We start from the raw sequence: 26,312 nt of genomic DNA, 5'->3' as shown, positions 1-26,312 counted from the left end.
TGTTGAGGAAATGGAAATGTTTTCATTTTTTTTGAAGAAATTGGTTCTTCATTTTGTTCACCTAATGGAGGTATGCTGTGGTTAAGTTTGGAACCGGATCTTCGAGATCTTAGACACATCCTGGTCAGAACTTACGTGAGAACGTTTAAAATGTTATCGACAAAGTTGCTGTAGTTTTGCGCTCAAAATGCCTTTTGATTTGTGCGAATTTTATCTTCATGACATTCTTATGGTAAAATATCTATATGGGCAATGGACATTCCCAAGTTCTTACGGATGGTTAAAGTTCGGTGAGATGAAGATTTGGCGATCAATTCAACGATGTGATTTCCGTTTTGGCTCTTGCAACCTTCCGTCCAACAGTTCCCCGGCCTTGGAATTAAGTGTCTGTTAGGAGGATTTAACTGCCATGTGAATGAAGACATTTAGAGTGATTTTTTTGCTCCTTAACGATGACAAAAAGATTAAAGATCGCTGTTTAGTTCAACATTCAAACGCTTTGGAATGTACTTGTTTTGTACTGTAGCGATTTTTCTGTTTGGAAGTTTCGTTTCCCTTTGGGCAACAGTTTCGAATAGTAAGTTGATCCAGTATAAGTCGCGGATCATCAGCTTGCGCCGTCTGTAACGGCTCTTTTTCTATGCATTCTTGTGTTCAGATGTCGCATCCTTTCATTGAGGACTGTATATGCTTACAGTGGAGTCAATGGTGCAATGCATGTTGGAGCTGTGGTTGACAATAATAGGTAGCATACGGTGTCTTAAATACGAGAAAAATGGCATACAATGTCTTCCCCAGGCTGTTTGGCAGTGCCTTGATGCGGTGGCAAAGTTTTTTTTTTTTTTTTTTTGGTACTAATGGCAAAGCTTCCGTCTCAGCCTGAATGCAAAGCTTGAAATTTGAGTTCTTTGATGCGCAGGTGGCAATGATATGATACCAAGCTGTAAATGCATGCTTGCTGAATTTGATGACCTGGGAAAGAGATTATTTTCTAATGAATATATAACAATCTAGCCCTCTTCTTAACTCGTTTTGTCTTTCCTTTTCGTGCATCCTACCTACACACGTTCGGCAATGATATTATACCATTCATGCGGAGATTTGATGATAAGAAGTTGAAGTGGTAAAGCTGCAAAAAGATGATAACCAAATTCTTTCGTTTCTTTTGTCACACATCACCCTCAGAGGAATCAGAAACTCGCCAACTTATGTCTTAGGTGCTAACTGGCCAAATCGTGTGAAGTACTTCTGCCCATCTGCTTTTAAGAGACCGAGATTGGGTTTGCAAATAAATGAGGGAAAGGAAGAGGTATCTTATGCAAATGCAATGTTCTAATTCAATTGCACAAATATATGCCGGTCAAGACAGTAAAAATTGGGAGGAAATATTAAGCTACTCACAAGGTTAATTTGATCATCATATCATCCATTCCATCATGCAATTTTAAACAGATGTGCATCATTTTCCCCCTTTCTTGATAGAACATTTTCCCATAATCATCAACATTTTCCCAGTTTGATAATTTGGTAACCTCTCAAATGACACTCATGAAACAACACATGCTAATAAAGAAAAGAGTCTTTTTTTATTCAGGAGGTAGAAAAGGGGGTTTTGTAACAAAAAGATATTTATTTCTGTATTAATAGAAACAGGTTAAAGTTTTATTTGACTATAGATAAGGTCCGTTCTGAAATTTATTGGATCATTATACCCTTTTTTCTGCTTTTAAGGACATTTTACATGTCTGTCAACCTTATATTACAAGTGCATCCAGCAGCAACACGAGCATTGGCTGAAACAGAATTGGCTAAAATATATTTTCCATTTGTGTGTGTCAGAGAGAGAGAGTGAGAGTGAGAGAGAGAATTTGGCCAGTTAGGCCACTCAGGCAACAGCACTTTCTGATCATAACCGGTGGAATGACAAACGTGCACTCCACTCTTTTACATATTAAAAGAATGCAATCAAAATTAGAATACACTGCATTTCATATAAACAAATGGAATATTTACCTCAACAAATTTTAAATAACTGTATCCTCATTAGCTCTTACCTCCACTGCACATTTCTAATATCAGTATCTCTGGGGCAACCTTGAAAATGAACTGTCAGATGGATGGACTGAGGATGTAAGAGGAACTGTTGCAAATTCAGCATCTAAAGGTTTAAAGTGCTGATTTTGTTTGGATGGAGGTCTAGATATCTGTACAGTCGGAAAACTGGAAGCACCACTAGTACTTTTCTCAGGGGCTGATTGCATCCTTGTAGAGCTTGTGCTTCTCTCCTGTGCACTAGCAGATACTCCGGCTGCTTCGGAAGATTCCCTCCTCCCTCTTTCTTCAGATTCTTTGAGAAGATAATCAACCCACATATCTGCAAATGACTGTCAAACAAGACAACGATGAGAAAATTAAAAAAAATTTAAAACAGAGTTTTTTGCATGAATACTCTTCTAAAAATTTAAATTTGTGTGAATACCCCCTTAAAATTTATATTTATTTCTCTACCCTCATAAAACACTGTTTTTGCACAAATGCCTCTAATATAACGATCCTTCTAACGCCGTTAATAAAAACCATATTTGTTTTAATTAAAAATAAAATAAAATTTTGCAATTACTTTTTTTGTCCCCCATCGTGATTGCCTTATAAATGTTTCATTTTGCACATCTACCCATTAAAGATATTTTAATCATTTTAATTTGAAATCATTAATTTTTTAACGGCATTAGATAGCATGGGCACATATGCAAAAATAAAGATAAAAAAAGAGAGTAAAATAGCAAAACAAGTGTTTTGCGAGGATATACATGCAAATATTAATTTGGAAGGATATTCATGCAAAATTTGATATTTAGGAGGGTATTCATGCAAAAAAACCCTTTAAAAAATCAAGCAACTCAACCAACATGGCTCATCCAATTATCGAAGTTTGTGAAGGCCATAGTTGGTCTGTTGTTTGCTGAGGAATAGTGGACCTTGGATCTCACTAACCACACTATCCACAAATTAATGAGTACTTATGACCCATAGAGGTGCCAACATGCTTACAAACACATGATTGATAAGTCTTCTGTTTTTCTAACAGATACAACACCATGGACCAAAGTACAAATACAAGCAAATTCTAAACAACCTGTTGATACATTGATCCAACAACAATTTTTCACGCTGCATAGTACCATGATTGATTTTAGCAGGGATTTTGTTTCACTTCTCCTAAACAGCTTAGATGTTCTTCACACAACTGAAGTTGTTAATCCACTTGATCAAATGTCATGGCATGCAAATACAAACATATTTATCTCTGTATCATGCCAATCTCACAAACATGCAGACTGATGTGTAATGGATATTTTCCTTTCATGTCATGCCAATCTCACAAACATGCAGACTTATGTGTAACAATGATACCTAGCAGTGCATCTAGGCTGTTCAGAACAGCAGCAGACCCTAGCCCATTTCAACCCATCAAAGACAACATATGGGAGTCTGCAAAAGTCAATTTACGGAATCTGGAACTACCAATAAACTTCAATATAATATAATGAATCCCTTCTGTTAAGGGCTTGTTTGGCAAAATCCTGCCAGATCATGTGGGATAGGCAGGGAGAGAGAGAGCACATGGTATGAAGAGGAAGGTATGAAGCGGGAGAAGGATAGCATGGGGGGTCATGGTCCGATCCTTGTGCGCGCACAGATCTAGCCCTGCAACCTTCCATCTCCCGCTTTGGCTCCCTCCCTCCCCGAGACATTCACCAGCGAATCCTGCTGGATCCAGCAGGGCTCTCCCAAACAGGCCTTAACGGTAGATCAGGATGGGAATCATGAAACAGAAGAGTTCCGAAGGTATTGGGTTGGTGGGGGCAGGCGGGCGGGGCGTGGTGAAGGACACAAAACTAACCTGGTTTTCTGAAGATGCATGAGAAGATGTTTCAGGTGAGCTTCCTCCCAAGATACCTCCAACAAGGCGTCCTGGTAGACCCAGGACACCTCGAACAACACCTTTACCTGCAGAATGTTGAGCAAAACCTATTCTTTGCTTCTCTTCCTCAGAAAAGCCTAGCATGCGAACCATAAGATCCAGAACCTGGCAATCACTAAATTTCACAAATTAGCCCACGGCCATCTGTAGAAGGGTGTGTACATCCAACTTGCATAAATTATCTGCTCAATAGGAGAAGTAATTACCTCTTTGCTGTGATTCCTTTGAAAATATGTCACTAATAATTTGATCACAATACGCCTGCCAGCAACATCAACATCCACCATTTTTTGAGTTTTGTTGCTCAATTTGCCCAAAAGAAGATAAGAAAATAAATATACTGCAGAGAGTTGCAAATAAATTCTAAAACAAGGAAATATCCTAGAGTCAATCTAAAATTTGATGATAGAAGATACAGCACTACATTTGTCCAGATATGTTGGCTTATTTGCAGATGGCAATTGCAATGATGAACACTATTTAATTACAAGAATATAAATCCATTTAATTCAGAAAAATGTCCATCCAGACAAGAAAATGAATATATCACAGCATGACAGCTGAAAGAAGCCTTAAACAAGGAAATATCCTACATTATATGAAAATGAGAGAACATTTAGCACTGCATTTATAAAGACATGTTGGCCTCTCCAGAAATAACAATTGCAATGATGGAGATCATTAATTTACAATAACATTGATCTCATCAATTTGTGAAATATATATATATATATATATATATATATATATCCAAATATATCAGACAATAATGTGGCTGGGTTGGAAAAAATCTAATTGCCAAGAAGCACGGATCTAACTACCAAACGTCAAAGATGAATGAAAGGAGGGCAGCAAGGGATGCAGAATTGAACTTCCAAAGCAAATGCCTGGAAATAACTAAACTATTAATGCTACAAAGAAAAGATGCCTGTCCACAGATAATAAAGACAGACTATAAATCAAAGATTATTTTTGCACATTTGGAAGGAGAAAAAGATTTTCAATGCACGGTTGCCCCAAAGAATATCACTGGGAAAGCTTAAAAATGACTATTATGGAAATGGGATGTTCAAGGTTTTGGATGTTCTCATAGTATCATTCTCTTATTGGTACAAAGTTTAATTTCAGCACTGAGTTTTCTCCGAAGACACATGCAAAATTATCGACTCCTTCCAGACAACCAGTCTACCACCTGTTTACTATCCCAGTAGATGTGACTGACCTCAAATCCTTTACCTCGTCAGCCATTCCAACATGAAAAGAATGTATCCATTCAACTCATGCGATCTACTTAAAAACATTAGAGGAGGTTTGTGTAATTACTTCCAAAGGTGCAATAGCGATTGACTAGAGACTGAAGAAAAAATCATGACAATAGGGTGCTCCTCTGAACCCAATATGGAATGACAAATAAGTTGAAGCTTACATGGTCAACTAAAGATGTTTGGAATCACCAGATTCATATATAAATTTCTAATAAATTTGAAGAAAAAAAATTTTTACTCCATAGGGTGGTGGGAAGGTGCTTTTCTTGATACTAGTGTTCGGATTAATTTAAAAGACCTTTAAACAGAGCTCACAATATAATCAGAACATGCTACTAAAAAGAGTCTTGCTTATTCATGTTTGAAGGTCTATTAATAATTTGGGCAGGCAGGTTGGCAAGAGAGATGAAGCACAAGTTTTCAAATATGACATATTTACTTACTAGTAAGGTAGGCAAATGTTGTACAAATGCAGTTGAAAAGCAGACCACAAACTAAAACAAGTCATCAACTCATCTGTCTCCTTAGAGACAAATTCTACTCTACATGAGTACACATAGAGAGAGAGAGGTACCATTATTTTAATATTTCTACTTGAAAGAAAAACTACTAATTTATTAAGAGAAGAATAACCAAAAGACCCCAATCCTGATCCTGACTAACCACCACAAGAATCATCCAGCACAAAGGATCAATTGCGAACCTCATTCTTCATTGGATTAGAGCTCAAAGCCATGAATGTTGCATGTCCTCCACACCAAACCTATCCATTGATATTGCAATTTATCCCCATTTTGATGACAAGGATCTCAACATTCACCTAGGGCAGAATGGTAAAAGGTAATGCTTGGTCCAGACACTAGTGTCTACTATAGTGCGAAAATATGGGTTACCTTCCCAATCCTGTTATTTCCTTTTATGCCCTTATTTTATTTGTTTTGTGCAAGCTCTCTTCCATACCCTTACAAACCCCTTTCCACTTTATATCAAACTTGATCCCTCTTTTCTACTAAAGACCAACATGCAAGCTCCTGTCTGCACACTCTTCCACTACAACATGATGGATCAATCCATTTTCAGTAGCGTTGGGGATTAAGAACTCAAAATTGCACATAACTTTGTCAGTGAATAAAACTGTGAAGCTAGACCCATCTAATGAAGACCAATAATTTCAACCAACATAATCCAAGGGTGTTCACAAAAAATGGCTTTATGCAAATGACTTGAAAACAAGGCCAAAGAAGTAACCTGTCGACATAATTATCTGAATCAAGTGACATCCTATTTAGTCTTGTCATACTCTGCTCAAGTGCCCGGCGTAATTTTGAATTCTCCTCCTCAAGCTTCTGTATGGAGTGCTTGGACTCTGATAACATCCTCTCAGCTTGCATAAGTTTAGCAGCCATCTCTTCCTTCTCTCTATTTGACATTTCCAGCCCTTGGTGTGCAACCTAGAAGATGGAAAAGAAAATGATATTACAGTGATAATATTAGTGTATGAATAACAAGAAAATCATTTAAAGAATTCTGACAAGGACAATAACATGAAGCTTTTGAAGATGACAGTCTGCAATGTAAAAGTAACAAGATCAAAGCTTTGCCTAATCAAGGGCTTAAAGACCATGTACCATTGTTCATGCTACTTAAAAAATAGCTGAACTTTACATATTGGGTGCTCAGATTAAAAAGGTGGAACATAAGGATTGCATATTCATGGATGACAAATTTGTCTTTGAAAGATACACAAACTAAGCTTTCATACAATGGATTATATTTTTAAGTGACAATGAAATGCCCCATCATCATAAAGCTAGCTCCAGGGTAGGCATGAGTCAGCTCTAATGACTGAACCAGAATACACAGAGATATGCCACTGACGCACCAGCCAAGAGACAGTCCAGTAAGTCCCTCTACTGTTCTCCAAACCTAACATGAAGTAACCTCAAAAAGCTGCTCAGGGAAGAAGAAAAATTGGGAACAAAAAAGAAAGAACAAAATAGTCATCTCCCGGAACCTCCTTTGAGAAAGTAACAATTCAAAGTCAATGATCCAGCAAACACCAATGAGGCCAAGGCTCCTATCCATGAGTGATCATATGTCATCAACTTTTGAATTTTTGATTTTTGAGGACCTAGGCCAGGAGCCAACAGTCTCCCCCAACTGCAAAAATGCAAATCTTGTAGATGCCAGCAAAATAAGCAAGACAAATTCAGTAACGCTGTCAGCTAGCAAGTGTCCATGGTCTCAGTCACTTTGGAACACTTGCACCGTCTGTCAATACAGATCTCGCACTTGGCGAGTTGATCAACAGTTAAAATCCTACTTAATAGCTATCCACAAGAATGCCTGGGCCCTAAGATGTACCATTGGCTCTAGTCAACCCTATGCTAGCATGGTAAAGTTTCCCTAGAAGAGACTTAACCCATATAAGGAATGAACAAAAATTACTTTTAGCATTATTTTCTCATCATGCCTTAAACAAATTAAGACAAAATCTGATATTATTGGATTGCATACTTATAAATGGATATGCTTGGTATCACATGCATGTAACTACAAGTGTTTGTTCGCATATTATATTTAGATTTTCAAAATCAATTGAAACTATCACCATGTTCATGCAGTCAACACATACATCCATGGCTATGATGGTCAAGGGTCAAGACCTCCGAAAGATATAATGAAAGTTAAAAAATGAAAGATGCACAAGTAATATCATTACTGACATGTTCTATCTATATTAGGTACCTTGAAACATCATTTCATGAAATAGATGCTTATGAATCACTCACATGATAAGAGATCAACAAGATAAATATTTGTATTAGTTATGCAAAGAGGATGCAACCTTTGAGGTTCCATTTGGTAAACAAATGAAATCTTGGAAAGAAGTAATGAAAAGAAAATTGGAGATGCTTTCCAAATTCCAAGTCATTGTTTATTGTGATTTGATGAGTCATTAGCTAAGTAGGAATCAAGTAGCCAACCAAAGTCAATGGATATAGCACGTTCTTAAGTCCATTTTATGCATATGTCAAGATCATGGTATGCTGAACCGGCCCGTACCTGTACCGGATCAGTCCGATACGGCGGTGGAAAACGGTACGGAGGACGTACCCGGTACGAGTTGGACCGGTTCGCACCGGTATGCCTTCGGGCGCTCTGTGGCATTTAAATGCCATAGCCTGTGGCATCGTCCACAACGCGCCACACGCGTTGTTATCGGTTCGACCGATACCTAACCGATACCGAACCGGTCCGATAGGCGACCGGTACCGATTCGGCATACCTTGGTCAAGATAATAGGATAGCATCAATACAAGATCTCATATTAAATCTGTATCACAGCTTTGAATCTCAGAGCGGCAATTTACCTAGACATCACACTAACTTATATAAAAATTGTTATAATAACAGTTCTTGAGAACTTATCCCGGAAAGGTTTGAACCAAAGTTCGAGCTATACCATATAAATCTTAGAAATGAAAAAGAAAAAGCAACTCTTCGTATAAAGGTAAAATGGAAAATGATATATATGTGCATGTAACTATAAACTCGGGGGTGCATTCCAACTGCAAATTTGGTTATTACGGTACATGTAGAGATTCAAAACATACTGAAGCACTTAATTACAAGCTATAATTGAAAATGTAATCATAACTCATCCGAGGAATGTAATACATATAGATCTATAAGAACAGATTGTCCTTTCTTTTGTAACGAGATAAAGAAATATGAGTTAGAAATTAACCAACGAGTTGTCTAGAACATATGGAAGGAGGGTTACCTTTAAAGATTCAGAAAGTTTAGTTGACTCTTCTCTTTCCATAGCCAAATCTCTTCCTAATCGTTCCTATTAATGGGCATCCAGACAAAACCAAACATCAATAAACTAGGTCCCTCTAATTGATTGGTTTTTTATTGACAGAAATTACATTACAATGTTCAACGTGTGTAAAAAAACAAACCTGAAACCTGTGAGAAGCATGGCATAGAAATATGTAACACTTACCCTTGCTTCACTTTCAGCATAGTATTGGCCAAGGGCAGTCTGAAGATTCAGCAGTTCAAGATCTTTTGATTCAACTGTGCTCATACAATTTGCAAGTTTTTGCTTCAGATCATTAATTATTTCATTTGACTTGAGAAGTTCATCACTTTTGATCTTTTTGATTTCCTCTTTCTTTGATATTTCCTGCTTTAAAGCCTTCTCCAACTGCAATATGTGAGCTCTTTGATATTCACAATTTGCACGAAGCTCCTCAATGATTTTGCTGTCCTCATCCATCTTATCTGAATCTTCAAGTTCCTGGAAAATACGATAGTACAATGAGTTTTCTTAATCCAACCATATTCCACAGGGCACCACCTTAGGCAGTTTTAAACTAACAATGCCAAGACCCATCAAAATTCAATTTGAATAGGTAGAAGCTTCAAACTGGTATCAGACATAAGATAGATGAGTGCACAAAACAATAAAAACTAAAATTGTAAATTCCAAAGAAAACCGTGTGGAAAAACCTTGGGCACTTGGTGTTATAAATCCTTTGTCATCTATTAGAAGAGTAAATCATCTAACATATACCACAAAATGAGTCAAGAATTCAGCTAGCAGAATGACCATCACATGTCTTAACATTTCTTTCTAACATGTTTCTACATGATGGAAAAAAGAAAAATAATTTGATGTGATGCGGTGCAACTCAAGACTACAATATCATCACTATTATCAAATAACTTTTCAGACTTAGAGAATCTGGATCGTAACAGTTTATTCTGGCATTCAATAAAATGGTCCAGATTCCACAATGCAGAATATACTTTTTTTCTAAAAAAATATATAGATAAAGTTTAGATAAGTTAATATGTACACTTTTTGAAGGGGCATTTATCTGAAATATTCTAGAGAACTCGATAGATTAATACTCGCTGACACAATCATATTTCCTCTTTATTCCAAATGCCCATGGGCAGTCGATCTGAGAAATAGGAATTACCAAATTCCCAGTACGCACTTTCAAATATTTGTACAGAGATATGATGAAATAATTGAAAAAACATGGTGATGCAAACTGTTTGAGAGTTTTTGACAGTGGTCTTAACAGTCATTAGTGACCAGATAGTCTGCTATAGATGTAGACCTATAATTAGAAGAGTTCAACGTCTTATAAAGAAATGGGAAACTATTACCTTCTCTAATATGTGCTGTTTGAGTCGGGCCAATTCTTGCAATGCTTTGTCTCGTTCTTTGCAGGTGTCTTTTAATGTTCCCTCCAACTTCCTTATTGACAGAGTCATCTCTTCTGTCACCTTCAACATTACAAGTAAACACAGATTAGTCCTGAATATCCCCTTCCTTTGCATCATCACTATGAAAAACACAAAATATCAGACTTCTACTTTGTGATATGCAATATGCTCAGGTAGCAATGAATGACAAAGCAGAATTGACATGGTCAACCCCACCAGATTGTTGTCATGCCTTTACATTAGCTGCAAAAAGTTGGGACAAGAATGATCTTTTTTTTGTTTTGGTACACCGGCTCCTCACACCAAACGTAAATGAGTACAGCCAAGAAAATCAGAAAAAAGAAGCTGGCTAAGCAAGTAGGGAAGAATGATGGTTTTTACAGAGATATTCTAACATGTGACATGGTCTGAAACCATGCATGAACTAGTGCCTGCTCATTAATACCAAGAAGGAGAGATAAGGACTACCTCATGTGAGTTACTTGACTTCCTATTCTGAGAGTCCAGATCATCAGCATCATTCTTTTCAGATGCACTCTTCATGCAAAGTTGCAGATTTGCTTCAAGTTCATTCTTCTCTACCTGCAAAAAGATATCCGTAAGAAAGAATAAATTTGAAAGTACTCATGCATTCAGTAAAAGGTATTCTGATCATTGCAATCAGTTAGGTCTTTGAAAAATGAAAAACTGATCCAAGAGCACTAGTAAATAAAGACTATAAAAGCACAACCATATGACCTGAAGCATGTTTCACTAAAGAAGTTTATCTGTATCAACCTTCAATTTTGCGTTTTCCTTCTCTAAAGTCCTGATTGCATTTTTCAAACTCCCCAGAGATTCATTTGACTCTTCTTTGATGTCCCTTCTGCTTAACTCTGCTTGCAGTCGACTTAGTTCTGATATCTTCTCATTCAATTCCTTTTGCAACTCTTTCATCACAATTGAGGTCTGCCAGTTAAATACAAAAACATTCATTTCATAGAAGAGAGAGAGAGAGAGAGAGAGAGAGTAAGAAAAACATTACATTCCAGAAAAAAGATACTAGAAAATTGGGCATATGTGCTATTAGATCTGGCATCATAAAAGCATAAGATGTACATAGAAATACTCAGAAAACACACAATATAGCTGGTAATTCTTTTATAATGGTATCTTTATGCCCATCACTGTTAGGGAATGATTATAATATACACGGGGTACATTAAAGAAGTTTGCACATAGGGGTGAATCATCCAACCACTCATGGTCCTTAATCCCATGTGCTTAAAAGCTTTGATTAGTAAAAACTTTTCTTCATTGATGCACCCACGTTCAGCCAATGTCTCTCAAAAATGTAATAGAGAGTGAGATGCAAGAAAGAAGCATCAATGAAAAGGATACTGCATTTAACAGATGTATTTCACATGCATTGCACATGCCAAAAATTAGTGGATTTTGGTCTCAATATATTTCAGAACTTTTAATGTGATAGAGAGTGAGAGACAAGAAAGTAGCATCAATAACAGATTGTATTTCACATGCATTGCACATACCAAAAATTACTGCATTTAAGATTGATGAAGCTAATTGATGATGCAACATATGCATGCAACAATATAATGTAAGAGCATCAGCTGCACAATCTGATGCACACCAAATAATGCCAAGATTTTATAATTGTATAAACATTCATTAGCAAGTTAACAAAGCTAAAGTTAAAAAAGAATTGATATTATTGAGAAAAGAAATTGAAATGATCTGAAGAAAAGAGTTTCAGAAGCATAAGAGTTCAGCCGTCATTAGATTAAAAAGGAATTAAGATGCAACAGAGCATACAAGGTATATTACATCAACAGATTGACAGAAGAAAACTAAAAGTGAATGGCAAAATTCTAAGGCAGAATCTGCAAGCAGGTAAGCTGTGTAGCACCTGCGCACAAAATTGTATCACCTTCTCCAGTTATATAGTCTAGACTTGATACAGTCATTAGCAAACCTGACATCAGCATCCAGTTTTCCCTCAATTGTGACAAAAATATAGTCTACCTTCTTTAACCAGTACTCTATGTTTTAAGGCAAGCGCCTCTCTTGCCCAAAAGTTGCTTTGGTAAGAATCTGAAATCAACTCACAACAGGTTGACAGCTGGTTGAGAAACAGTATTAAAAATTTCAAAACTTTGATGGACATTGATAAGGCCATCAAAATTGATCCTATAGATGGAATGTGCCTTGCTTTTAAGGTCAAGGATTGCTCTTGGGTCCAACACAAGGAACACGTCATTTTATGGGCAAGGAAATAGAGAACAATTAGACATTGTTACAAAGAAACATATTTCCCCACATCATTAGATGTTATCAGGATGCTGCTTTAATGGTTCTCTCTCTATGTTTGTGTTTTCACTTCACTAAAATAAATCCACCTCACTTCCTCATGTGCATTTTATATGACATGTTTCTCACTTATATATCATAGAGTGCTTCCAAGATCTGGAAATTAAGCAACAAAGAGAACTAGGAAGCAAAAAAAGAAAAAAGAAATGAGAAAGGATGGCAAAATGGAAATGAAGCACATATAAGACAACCCCATAACTAAACAAGTTCAAAGGGCACAAGGGATACATAACATCAAGAGAAAGAAGCTGCATATATTTGTCATTCTTATATTTAATACAGAAGTAACCTTGAGAAATATATATTGGAAATTGAAAAAAAAACATCCACTTTTCTTACTTGAACTTGGGATGGTGAAAGCACATGGTTCAAATAAAAAGGGAAAAGGATCCAAAAAAATTAATTTGTCCGAGAAGGGGAAAGTGTTCCTCGCCAAAAAAAAATAATATGCATGCTAACCAACCTATAAGAGAGTTCACACTTAGTAGAACTACAATTTGTGATGTTCTCGACCATTAAAATATATATCAAGCTTCCTCAAAAGATCAAACCAGCCTCCAGGAGCAGGAAATTGTCCCTTAAGCCAACATGCAATGCTAAAACAGTCCACTTCTGTACCTCAATAATTAACCTCTCCGCTTTAAAAGTCTTCTAAAGCACGTGCTGATGAAGTTCAAGTCTGGCTTCATTTAGACCACTAACCCTTACATATTCTAGGAACCTTGAAACACAATTTTTTCCATCTCAATGACACGGTAATTAATCATAGACAAAGCTAAGTTACCACAGAGCAATCAAAGTTGATTTTAATGGCACTTTCACACAAAGGAGACCAAGAAACTCAGCACTAAGTTGACAGAGGAATAATAAAGTTGTCATTAACATGTATCAGAAATCCTAGTCAACCAATTAGCTCGGAAGCATGTTGAGTCTGAGCAGTGAACACAGAGGACATAATGAATTGTGGACAACTTTTAAGTAATGATGGATAGACTAAAACCAAGATGCTGTCAAAGGATAAAAAGAAAATACATATAATGCTCAAAATTCTTACTGGAAGTTCAGAGTATAACTTACCTTCTCCTTGTCCATCTTCAAATCGTGGAGTTCCCTCCAAGAAGATTCATTCAGCTGATGCTCCTCTGAGTAAAAAAAAATATCAGTAATGAGATTAAATAATGAAGGAATTATGCCCACAAACTATTTTATCAATTCAAAGGAGCAAACGCATAATCACAAGATGACACCTCCTAACTTCCGCTTCATGATTGTTGCATTCTCACATTCATTGTCAAGTTGTGCCTTGAGTTGTTTAATTTCAGACTCAAGTCTAGCCTGTGCTGCTGCCAATGATCTGTTTTCCTCAAGCAAATCTGGGTACTCCTACAAAATGATTAATTTACTAAAATCATGTAAATTCATTGTATATAAACAATTGCAGTACATGATGTCTGCATGCATCAAGAGAATACTGAACAAATATTACCTTATCATATAAAGTCAAATATTTATCAACCAATTGTATCAAGTTTATTGTCATAAATTGTTTCTACACATCCATTGGAGCGAGAGTGAAGAAAAAAAATATTATTGTAAGTACCTTCCCATTGCCCTGTGAATTCACAAATTTCAGCTCTCTCTTTCGTTGCACAGCATCAAATTGATTTGGTTGCATACGACTGTTGCTGTATCCATCCTGTGTGGAAGCATGACCTTGCGGTGCATGGTTTCCTGGAGAATTAGAATTTTCTTGAGCTGTATGTCGCTGTCGTCTGATGGGTGATTGGTCAGCAGTGCTCTGCAAAGATCTCAAACTGAATGAGCAATCAATGGCCTAAATGAAGGTGACAATAGGATAAAATTTTCTATAAAAATATTAAAGACTAAAAGCTGTACCATTAGCATAGTAGTGGCAATTGTGTGCATCTCCATATAACAATTGAACAAACATATATTGAAAATAATGGATGATGTGAAAGCAGAAAGTAATGATTCCGTAACAATGTGATTGTGATGACTGTAACCATCTAAGTAACAGCTGCAGAACAATAAAGAAACAAAAACAGTAGAGAAGCACAACTTGCCAAAAGGAAATTTGAGTGTGTAAGACACAGAGAGAGAGAGAGCAGAAGAGTTGCAGTGGAAAGGTTTTCCGTGACCAGGTGTCTAGACAGGCAAGTCTACAAGTTATGCATGTTATAACCGTGTAATTCAAACATTAGCATAGACACACATACACAAACTTGAAAATGCAAAAACATTCACTTGCATGACTTTTGCACCAACTATATAATATTATATGATATGCAAATAAGATCATGACAATGAAAAGAACAAACAAATGTTATCTCAACCAATGGCATTCACTCTATGAATTCTTTTTACTATTTTTCCCTGAATAAAGGTCACCAGCCTTCATTGAAACAAGTCATCAAGGTTTTTCTTTTTTCTCTTTTTTTTCTTTTGACCACTCCTATAGAAGACTATGTATGAAGAATGGAGATTGATGCCTTTTCCAACAAAATTCAAAATGTTCACAAGCTAAAACCTATCATAATGTGAGAAGCAAAGGAATCCTTATATTCAACTGAACAAAGGATCATACTTAAGTATGTCTACAGCTCCAGAAATCATGAAAAATTAACATAAAGTTGAAGAAGATGATTTGATTTACCAGCTTACTTGATAAGGAATAACGACAAGGTTAACTAATCCAAGCATAAAGCATTTAAACCTGTAACAGGTTCCATACAATGCACAGTCTACGTACTACTGCATAATAAAGAGAAGAGGCACAAAAATACATTCTTAGTAAGTCCTAGTTAGTAATTTGATAAGTTAAACACTTTCCAGCCTATCATTTTAGACTTCTAAATCTATCGAATTGAATAATATGGTTCTATAAAACATCTTTCATGGAAAGATTACCTTGAACGCATCAGAGCTATTTGATAATGTTTTAAGGCTCTCGTCTTTTGATGTATGTCCAAGAGCATTTTTTGCCTCCAAACTTTTCCTTAATGAACCATTTTCCTCACATAGTTTAGAAAGTTGCTCCTGTCAAATATGACAAGATAAATACAATGTAACATATGCCTAAAGCCAGAATCGACATTTGTTGTGTCAAGCTATAGGCATCACTATGTATTTTTGACTATATAAAAGAACTCCAATCAAAAAAGATGACGGGCAAAGTTAAAATTTTGGAAATAATTGTTAAAATATAGTATGTTCACGAGTGAAAAAAAGGTATGCTTGACAAAAGGGAGGTGATAGAAAGATCTTCCATAATAAAGAAGGAACATCATTTGAACTCAGTCCAACTAACCTACAAGATTTATCAGGGAGGACCTCTTGAGAAAATTATAATAACCATTGTAAAATGTATAATTCCAACAGACATCAAGAATTTAAAAAAATCATTTTTCTGTAGCCCACATAATAGAAAATTAACCAACAAGGAACCATCAGAGATATTATATGCTATAAAGTGATGCACAAAAAATATAATAACCATATAGACACGTACACATCCAAAAGATATAAGGAATTGAAAAATCAATTTTCTTGAAGCCCTCGAAATAAAAAGCTATATAGCTAATAATAGGAAACCAACAAAGCTATCATATGCTACCAAATCATGCATAAAAAATTAAAAAATGGAAATTTTCTATTCCCCTAAAGTTGAAAAAAGGACAAAATACGGCACCAAATTATGCAAGTCCACATACAAAAGACAAAAGAACCTAAAAAAAGACAGCAGATATTAAAGCGAAGAGGTTACTTGTAGTCACGGAGGAAAAGAAGCACCATGTGCAATTATCATACCTCTTTCTCCTTCAACATAGCAGCATAATTAAATGAAAGTGCCTTAATTTCAGCTTCAGATGCTTGAAGCTTCTGGATATCTGCTTTGTATTTTGCTATCTACGATAAAAGGAACAGTTTTATCACTTACACATGTCATTCATCATTACATGTAAGCAATCTCCTGCTAAATATGAAAATACTATGCAGGTAAGAAAAAACTAAAAGCCAGCATGATCCAATGAACCAAATCCTACAGTAAATGAGACAGAGATTCTAGGGAATATCTTTAATTCCTTGGAAAAATTAACCCAAGTTTCACATGGGTACAATGAAGTATTGTTAATATAAAGCAGAGTCGGAAACAGAACATGATTTGCTTGAGATTAATATAACAGTAAGTAGCTCACTGCACACATCATGTAAACATCTACCTAGCCACCCAGCTAACCTGATTCATTATTGTAACCAGCCATGGACAACATTTGCCATTATACTCTTACAGGAAAGAATTGGACATATGACCAACATATAAGTCAATAAATCCCACTGATCAGAAAGATAATCCTAGCTAGTCGAGAATCTGAGGGAACTGCTTCTTGACAATTATTCTCAACATCTATGATATCTAACAATCTTGACATGATAAATAAGGCTGTAGACCTATCCTTATATGAGTGAAATTAACATGACATCGATCTTCTCATTGTTTTTGCTGAAATTCCAAGTTTGCACTTGAGCATGTGGGGAAGGAAATATCTTAACATGAAGAACATTCCTACTGAAGACTAATTTACAAGTAAGAAATGCTAACCTCAGTTACAGCTGCAAATGAAAGTAACATATCAAGATATGCCATTTTTATGATGGAAACTAAATAAAGGCAGGACAGCTTATTCTACATTATACCAGAATATACCTTTGGTACATTGAGTGAGGTGCTTATAACAAGGGGGAAAAACACGTAGGTATCAAATCTTTCTAATATTTAAGAATTTATTTTTCCAAACTAGTACCCAAGTGTGGTACCAACGTCCATGTCCAAGTGTTGATTTTGGTTCAGGTAACATCATAAATCACACAGATATGTGTGCACATGCAAACTCGCCTCTTCTACACAAATATTGTGCTTTTCAAACATCCTATCTTGCACCCATGAAGCAAGGCACCAGTTATTAAAGTTGATCGCCCCAACTTTCAACTTTGAAGTTGGGAGCACACCAATGAACTACATAGAAAATCTCCTGAAAACCCAGCTCCTTCTTGCCACCTTGGGCTCCAAAGGATTATGGAGAAGTATAACTTTGAAAACTCTGTTCTCAGTTGCAAATCCCGCTCACCAAAAAAAAAAAAAAAAAACCAAGAAGTATAACATTGAAAGCTCTGTTCTCCAGTGTAAATCCCGCTCACCGACAAAAAACAACCAAACAGTTCCGTGGGCACGATGAGATCTTTCTCCCAAGTATCACCATTGTCATATTCCAAACTATATTGCAAGGAAGAGCTTATGTTATCATTTTTTTATCAAATTGAACCTTACCACCATCTTTTTGTACTTTGAGAGATCATCTAAGAATCCTAGACTTTTTACAGATTGAACAAAATGACATAAGAATCAAGGACGACTCTAAAAAAGACAATAATACCATCTGGCTCCTCGTGCAGATACTAAGTTTAATATTGATTGAAAGATTCGGATGCTCTTGTATGGATTCAGATAAATTTTCAATACCAATCTGGTTTTGTAAAAGATATGACTACTAATTCCCAACCTCCAAACCAAAGAAGGTTTATTTGCCAAATTTTCAAGCCAAAGTCAGGATCCTGAAGCTCAACTAGTGAGAAGATAACGCCAGCTCTAAACTACCAAGGCGAGATTTGTCGCGCTGAAATCAGGAAACCTTTTTTTCCCAAAATGGTCACAAAGATCCATAATTCCACGACCAGCAAGTATTAACCCAATCTGAAATCTAAATCAACCTAATAGCCAAATAATTCTCATAAAAAAAACTCAAAAATCTATCATCATACCTCGTCCTGGGACCCCGAATCGGTCCCATTGGCGACCGGAGAACCGGTTGGGGACCTAAACCTCGAAGATCGCCGGCGAGAAAACCGGCGCCCGGAAGCCGGCGAATCCTCCCCCACCGCCCCTCGAGTCTGGGGGTTCTCGAGCTCTTCCTCGTCGTCCAGCACCTCGCTGGCGATCCGCGAGAGGCTCTCCCTGTACGTCGTGATCGAATTCCGCATCCTCCGATTCTTCTCGTATCCCACTGTCCCACAGCCCCCTTCCAGCCCGCGATCAAGAAGACGAAATCTTGGGCAAGAATGCGATCCCGATGAAGATCGAAAAGAGGGATTCGAGAGGTCGGTAGATCTGGAGAAGAGGAAGGGCGGTGGTGCGATGGATTTTTTTTATAGGGGAATAATTCCAGGAGGAGAATCGTTCAATTGTGTCGTTGTTTTCTTGGAAAAATATTTGGATCTCGGGAGGTGATGCCTTCGTGCAGGAAATAAGATAGCGGTGGTTCTGTCGACGAACGGGTGGGTCGGCTCCTATGAGAAGGGTTTACGGACACGGAAGATTTAATTAGAGCGATGAAAATAAACTCCTCTCAAAAAAAACAAAAAGGGTTTGCGTGCGTTTTCTTTTTCCCTTTCTTTTTCTAAAAATATGATTAATCATAGCCGTTGATTATCTCAAGTTACCCCCACCGATCAACCCATCCTCCCTCTCTCTCCCCACTTCCTTCTCTGGCGTTCTTCTCTCCGTTCGCTTCCTCTCGCTCCCTCCCTCCCTCCCTCTCTCTCCCCCTCTCTCCCTCTTCTAACTCGCCGGCCCCTCCCCCCGTTCGCCGTAATCCCATCCCCTTCCCTCTCTCTCCGATTTCGATTCCATGGGATGAAGCGAAGGAAGCAGCGGTTGCTCCAGTGAGGCGTCAACAGTTGGAGCAAAGGAGCACGGGCAATCGGGAGACGAAAGGCTTCGGGAGAGGCAATGCAATTGCGAAAGAAGGATTTATCTTCCTTCCATCCACCATTAGATCATTCATTGCACTTATCTCAAAGCAGTCTAAACCCATCGCGCAAGAGAGTCCTGTAACAAAACAGAGAAGAAAGCAAAAGCTGCTCAAATTACCAAATTATCTGCACACATTCTCGACCATTCTGTCACATGGTATGAATTTCAACCCTCGATTTTATTGGAATTGCACTTCTTGCCATCCGTACTTCATGCTTCCGCCCGTTGTTATAGGTTGTCTTGCAAAAAAATTTGGACCATCTAATGGTACAACTAAGGATGCAAATGGGTCGGATCGATCCGTGACCCGACCCGCATAGACCCGATCCAATCCGAATTTTAGGATTCGTGGGTCCGAATCGGGTTCGAAAATTGGATCCGAATCATTTTTTGGATCGGATCTGGATTTACCGAATGGATCCGAAAAGAAAGAGAGAGAGAGAAAAAAAAAAGTGAAGGAACACTCGACCCGTCAGGATTCTCTCTCGATCTATTACACTGTTGATACCTCTGGTGTCTCGTTAGCTGGCTTTTTTTTTTTCCTTCTGTTTTTGGGCTTTTGTTTCTTTTGACGTTTGAAGGGCGAAAGTGAGGGAACACTGAACTGAATATGGGTCTTGTGCCAATTTTCTGCAATGGAATTGGATTTTGGAAGACGGTCTGGGATTTTTTTTGTCCTCGTGAGAGGGGAGCTGGGAGACACCAAGTTCCGTCCAATCAGTCATATAGATAAAAAATAGCGTGGTATGACATTTGGCTTGTAGACCGACTTAGTTAGTTATGGGTCATCTGTTCTGACTCAAGGTCATCCATAACTTAGCAAATCTTTCGAGTCATGAGTCACCCAGCACCTCATAATTATGATATGACCAAATTAGATTTGTCCAAATCTTTTTCCAAAAGCACAAAAAAATTGGACCCGATTCAGATCCGAACCCGACCCGACTCGAACCCGGATCCGAATCGGACCCGACCCGACCCGACCCGATCTTCAACTGGATCGGGTCTGGGTCCAAAATTAAGACCCGAACAAAAAACTGGATCGGGTCGGGGTTACTTAGGATCCGACCCGACCCGACCCATTTGCACCCCTAGGTACAACGGACAACGAACAAAAATAAAAAATTTAATCCATATATAAATTTTGGAAGCATTGTAGCAAATCTCATTGTTTTCGGTTTTGCTGAAGAGCCTTTTCTAAGAACTGTAGTGGTATCCCTCGCGCGATGGAAGGATTCACCTTGCTAGAAGGAGGTGGATGGCATTATGGTGAAAGATGGAGCGCGACCAACAAGTGAGGGGAGGGAGAGAGAAGTGGGATGCCAGAGTGAATGACTTGAAAGTAAGGCTGCAACTGGGTCGGGTTGATCCATGACCCGATCTGAATTAGATTCAAATTTTTTAAGTCAAGTTTGGATTATATATGGACCGAACCAGTTCCGAATAGCTCGTTAGGTCAAAAATTATAGTCCTGTTTCAACCCGATCTTCAAATGGATAGAATCTGGGTTCAAAATTAATATCTGGGCGGTTCTATATACACCCCCCCTATTACTCAGGACACCCCCCAAAAATTAAAAAAAAATTAAATACTCTCTACACCCCCCCCCCATTTGCTAAGGACACCCCTAAAAAATTAAAAATTCCTAAATTACCCCCCACCCTCCCCACCCCCTCACCTAAATTGCTCTCTACACCCCCCAAACCCCCCCTACCCCGCTCTTCCCCTCCAAAACACCCGCCGGCTTCTCCCTTCCGCCCAAAAAACCTCGCCTCAAGCACCTCGCCGGCGGCCAAACCCCCTCCGTCTCCCTTTGAACTGTTCCGCCCAAAGCACCTCGCCAACGCCCAAAACCCCCCCGTTCCCCCTTCTCCCTCTCGTCGCCGGCATTCTCCCGATCTCCGACCACCTCGCCGGCTTCTCCCGGAACCACCTCCCCGGCCATCTCCCGAGCAACGAGCACCTCGCCGGCGCCTCCACGACCACCTCGAGGTAGCTCCCCCCCCCCCCCCCGCCTCCCCAAATCGTTCGGCACTGGTTCTTTGAACCACCGCTATCTTATTTCCTGCACGAAGGCATCACCTCCCGAGAGGGAGGCTACTGGTAGTACATCGGGTCGGTAATCTGTAGGCAACTATCATTAGTAAGGGTATTAGGCCGAGACATAAGCGCAGGGGAAAAGTCTCGGTAAGCCAACCTTACTAAGGTAGGGAACTGAGCATAGCCAGAATGGCTGGCTAAGCTACTGGTGATAGGAGCATATGAAGGTATAATATTCAGACCTTAAAACTTTTTATTTTATTCTCTTTTCTGTACTTATTAGACTTTAATGAAATTTAAATGTCTTGTAATCTAATCTCATGCTAATTAATATCATAACTGAGCAATGGTCCGTAGGAAGGCCATTTGTACCCGCTAAAGCCGGGATGGCGAGAAAGGGTGTTCAGGCCGCATCCGTGAGGGACTTATAGACCAAAACTCAGATATGGTATGAATCTAGCAAGATTGATAAGATTTAAAAGACAGAGTCCTGTGATAGGATAAATAATTAAAAGTCTAATAATTATAGAAACTAGCATAAGATAAATTCTTTTAAGATCAATAATATTATATATTCATATCTCCTATTCACCATTCTGCTGCAATGGAACATCCTTCCATACATCAACAAGATAATCATCTTGTAAAAAATGCTCAACTCATTGAATATCCAAAATCAATGGATGAAATTAATAATTGGACAATTCCAAAAGTATTACTGTGGAGTGATCGATTAAAACCCCGTTTGATTTTGATGAGCTCAAAGCATTTGAGTATATCTTGTGATTACTAATGAATTCAATTGAGTGTTTCAGTGAAAATCCTGTCCAAGTGTCTCTAGACATGGTTCATAGCATTTTGGATAAGTTAAGAAGTCTGCATGAACCAATGTCTGAGATACGAGTCGACTCCCGAGTTTCACGAGTCGACTCCAAGCGTATCAAGGTCACTGGCACGAGCTCGAGTCGACTCCTGATCAGTACGAGTCGACTCCGACTGAAAACAGACAGAAGGACAGAAGAGCAGTTTTTCGGATCTGTGATTCGAGTCGACTCCAGTAGAATGCGAGTCGACTCCCAGCGGTACACACAGAAAAAGTCAGAGAGCGTTTTATGGACTCTGAGATTCGAGTCGACTCCCGCAGTACGCGAGTCGACTCCGAGACTGTGCGACCATCGACAGACAGAAGACCATGTTACTGCCTCTGAGATTCGAGTCGACTCCCAGACAGTTCGAGTCGACTCCAAGACTGGATGAGCCAAAAGACAGAGAATCGGGAGTTCGGGCTCTGAGATTCGAGTCGACTCCCAGGACAGTCGAGTCGACTCGAGTGGACAAAATTCAAATTTGGATCCACGGACTACAGAGGATGAGCCGACTCCAAAATTGCCAGGTCAGCGCCAGAAGTTGGCGAGTCGACTCCGGGTCAAGACGAGTCGACTCCCAGTCAAGACGGCAACTTTAATTCAAACTGGGAACAGTTGCCGAGTCGACTCCGGAAAAGCTCGAGTCGACTCCTGCTACAGCCGAGTCGACTCCTGATCGCGCGAGTCGACTCCAACCCACCAACGGTCACATTGTCAGGCTGCGCAGAGTGTGCAGAACGGCCAGAAAAAGCAGAGTAACGGCTAGTTTCCGTGGGGGTTGACTTAAATAGCCACAGAAGACTGTAGCAAGGTAGACAACACATATTCCACTCCTAGCATTCAAGTCTTCAAGCTCTCTAAGTGCTCTTCAACGAGAAAAAGGGAAGATCTGCATTTACTGCTCCACCAACATCTTCCCAGCATTCAAAGCTTCCTCCTCCTGCTTTCAAGTCGATCACTCTTTCAAGAGGAGACCGGAGTTCCAGAAGCCACACCTCTTCACCATCTTAAAAGCGTTTGAGGGCTTCTAACTCCTTTACGATTATATTGTTTTAAATCTGCTTTTTGAGAAGCTATTTTCTGTTTTCTTCTATCTCGTGTATTTACTTGATTCAATCGGGGGATTGAATCAAGGGGATTAAGGTTGGTTGGTGAGCCGGTTTAAAACCAACGAGTGTAAGGGTTTGATTGTGAGCCCGGGAAAACAATCGGGGTTGGTTCTAGTCGGTGAGCCTGGGAAAACCGACCGAGTTCGTTGTGAGCTCGTAAAACAACAAGTTCGGTTGTGAGCTTGCAAAACAACCGGCTGTAATCCAAGGGGGTTATAGTGAAATTCCCAAATGAGACTTGGGGAGTGGACGTAGGAGCAAGGGTTAGCTCTGAACCACTATAAAACTTTGTGTTTGTAGTGCATTGTCTCTCATCTTCTTCCCCACACATTACTCACAGCACTTAGCTTTAATTAAATAACTGGCTATAGTATTTCGTTAATCATCTACAAAGTTTTAATTAGCTAAGTTAATTTAAAAACCCAATTCACCCCCCCCTCTTGGGTTGTCTATCTGGGCAACAAGTGGTATCAGAGCCAAAAACTCTTCCACTCAAGAGTTAAAAGATCAAAATGACAACCCCATTTGGATCTTCTCACATTGAGGGTCCGTCCACCCAAAGACCTCCTTTCTTCAATGGATCCGACTACTCATACTGGAAGGCTAGGATGAGAATATTCATCCAAGCCCAAGACTATGAGATGTGGACCATTGTAGTGAATGGCCCATACATCCCATTCACATATGTAGAGGGTGTTAAGGTACCCAAACTAGAAATGGATTGGGATGAACATGACATGAGGAAGGCACAACTAAACTCTAAAGCAATGAATGTGTTTTATTGTGCCTTAGACCGTAATGAATTCAATAGAGTTTCAACTTGTAATTCTGCAAAAGAAATTTGGGACAGACTTGAAGTGACCCATGAGGGCACGAATCAAGTCAAGGAATCCAAAATAAACATCTTGGTTCATAAATATGAACTATTTAAAATGGATTCAAATGAAACAATCACAAGCATGTTCACTAGGTTTACTGATATTGTCAATGGCCTAAAAAGCCTTGGCAAGAACTATACTAACAGTGAACTTGTCAGGAAAATCCTTCGGTGTCTACCAAGGTTGTGGGAAGCCAAGGTGACGGCGATCCAAGAAGCTAAAGACTTGAACAAGCTTCAACTTGAAGAGCTCCTTGGATCCCTGATGACGCATGAGCTTACCATGAAACAACACAACGAGGAAGAGTCCTCCCATAAGAAAAAGGTAATAGCTTTAAAATCTACTTCTTCTAACAAGGACCTGTCTTGCAGCAGCAGCAGTGAAGAGGAAGAAGATGAGGAAGATGGTGGTGAGGCACTTCTTGTGCGCAAGTTCAAGAAGTTTATCAACCACAAGAAGACGTATCATCAAAGGAGAGGTCCCTCAAATTCCTACCGCAGAGACAAAGGTAAGGAAAGGGAAAATGAGGGGATTGGGTGTTACGAGTGCAAGAAGCCGGGACACATAAGAGCAGAGTGCCCCTTATTGAAGAAGGGGAGTAAGTACAAGAAGAAGAAGGCACTTGTCACCACCCTATCGGACTCCGATGCATCATCTTCATCATCGGATGAAGAACAAGAAGAGAAGGCCAATTTCTGTTTCCTTGCCAACGAAAATGAGGTAATTTCCGATACGCATTTTGATTTTACATTTGATGAACTTTATGATGCGTTCAATGAATTAATGATTGAGTATAAGAATATAAATGTTAAAAACAGAGAACTAAAAGTAACTAACCAAAGTTATATTCATAAGCATGATTCATTAATTAAGGATAAAGATAATCTCACCAAAGAAAATCTAGAACTTAAGACAAGCAACCAACTCCTAATTAAGAAGACTAACACCTTAACGAAAGATATTGAGAAACTAACAAAGGAATTTTCAGATCTCAAAAACCATAAACAAGTCTTAAACAAGGATCTAACTAAAGAGCTAAATAATCTAAAAACCGAAAATCAGACATTAACTAAAGAACTAAACAAATACAAACCCTTAGTTGAAAAATTCACATATAGTTCTAAAAAGTTAAACATGATACTTAATAATCAACGAGCCATATTTAATAAAGCGGGTTTAGGGTATAAACCAAGGAATAAGCAAAAACTTCTTAGTAACTTCTTTGTTAAAGCTGGGGAAACTAAAATTAAGAAAATAACTTGCTTTTGTTGTGGAATAGTAGGACATAAAGCAAATGCATGTAATTTTAGGAAAAGTAAAACTAAAAGAAAAAATAAAAGGGTATGGGTTCCAAAAGGAACCAACTTGACTAACCATGAAGGACCCAAGAAAACTTGGGTACCTAAGATGACATGATTTGCTTGTGTAGGAGTGTCTTGCAGCCAAGGTCAACAAAAACTGCTGGTATTTGGATAGTGGCTGTTCAAGGCACATGACGAGTGATAAAAATTAATTTTTCACCCTTGAAGCTAAGAAGGGAGGTGCTGTGACTTTTGGAGACAACAACCAAGGTCACATCATTGGTATTGGTAAAGTTCAAATCACCCCTTCTACCTTTATAGATAATGTTAGATATGTTGATGGTCTTAAGCATAACTTGTTAAGCATTAGTCAATTATGTGATAAAGGATATGATGTTATGTTTAAACCATCACTATGT

The 26,312-nt window shown here is 38.5% G+C and overlaps 1 protein-coding gene across 3 annotated transcripts; it reads right to left on the bottom strand.

Annotated features, from left to right (window-relative positions):
* Positions 1–1,855: 1,855 nt before the first annotated feature.
* Positions 1,856–19,431, bottom strand: LOC103722239 (golgin candidate 4). 3 transcript variants are annotated; one of them, XM_008812713.4, is made up of 15 exons: positions 18,709–19,431; positions 16,699–16,797; positions 15,799–15,927; positions 14,471–14,668; positions 14,118–14,253; positions 13,948–14,012; positions 11,278–11,448; positions 10,969–11,082; positions 10,441–10,560; positions 9,263–9,559; positions 9,038–9,103; positions 6,499–6,701; positions 4,192–4,246; positions 3,905–4,090; positions 1,856–2,384 (listed from the first exon to the last, which is right to left on the bottom strand). In XM_008812713.4, exons 1-15 carry the CDS (start codon positions 18,925–18,927, stop codon positions 2,076–2,078), a joined length of 2,367 nt encoding a protein of 788 aa, XP_008810935.2. In that variant the 5' UTR covers positions 18,928–19,431; the 3' UTR covers positions 1,856–2,075. The 3 variants fall into 3 exon arrangements, with proteins under 3 accessions (XP_008810935.2, XP_026666251.2, XP_038972648.1); XM_026810450.2 differs by lacking the exon at positions 15,799–15,927; XM_039116720.1 differs by lacking the exon at positions 16,699–16,797.
* Between the last annotated feature and the right edge of the window lie 6,881 nt (positions 19,432–26,312).

Source organism: Phoenix dactylifera, unplaced genomic scaffold (assembly GCF_009389715.1).
Source record: "Phoenix dactylifera cultivar Barhee BC4 unplaced genomic scaffold, palm_55x_up_171113_PBpolish2nd_filt_p 000121F, whole genome shotgun sequence".
In the NCBI taxonomy this organism is placed as follows: domain Eukaryota; kingdom Viridiplantae; phylum Streptophyta; class Magnoliopsida; order Arecales; family Arecaceae; genus Phoenix; species Phoenix dactylifera.
Note: the sequence above shows the minus strand (reverse complement) of the source record. Positions and strands in the feature narration are given on the sequence as shown.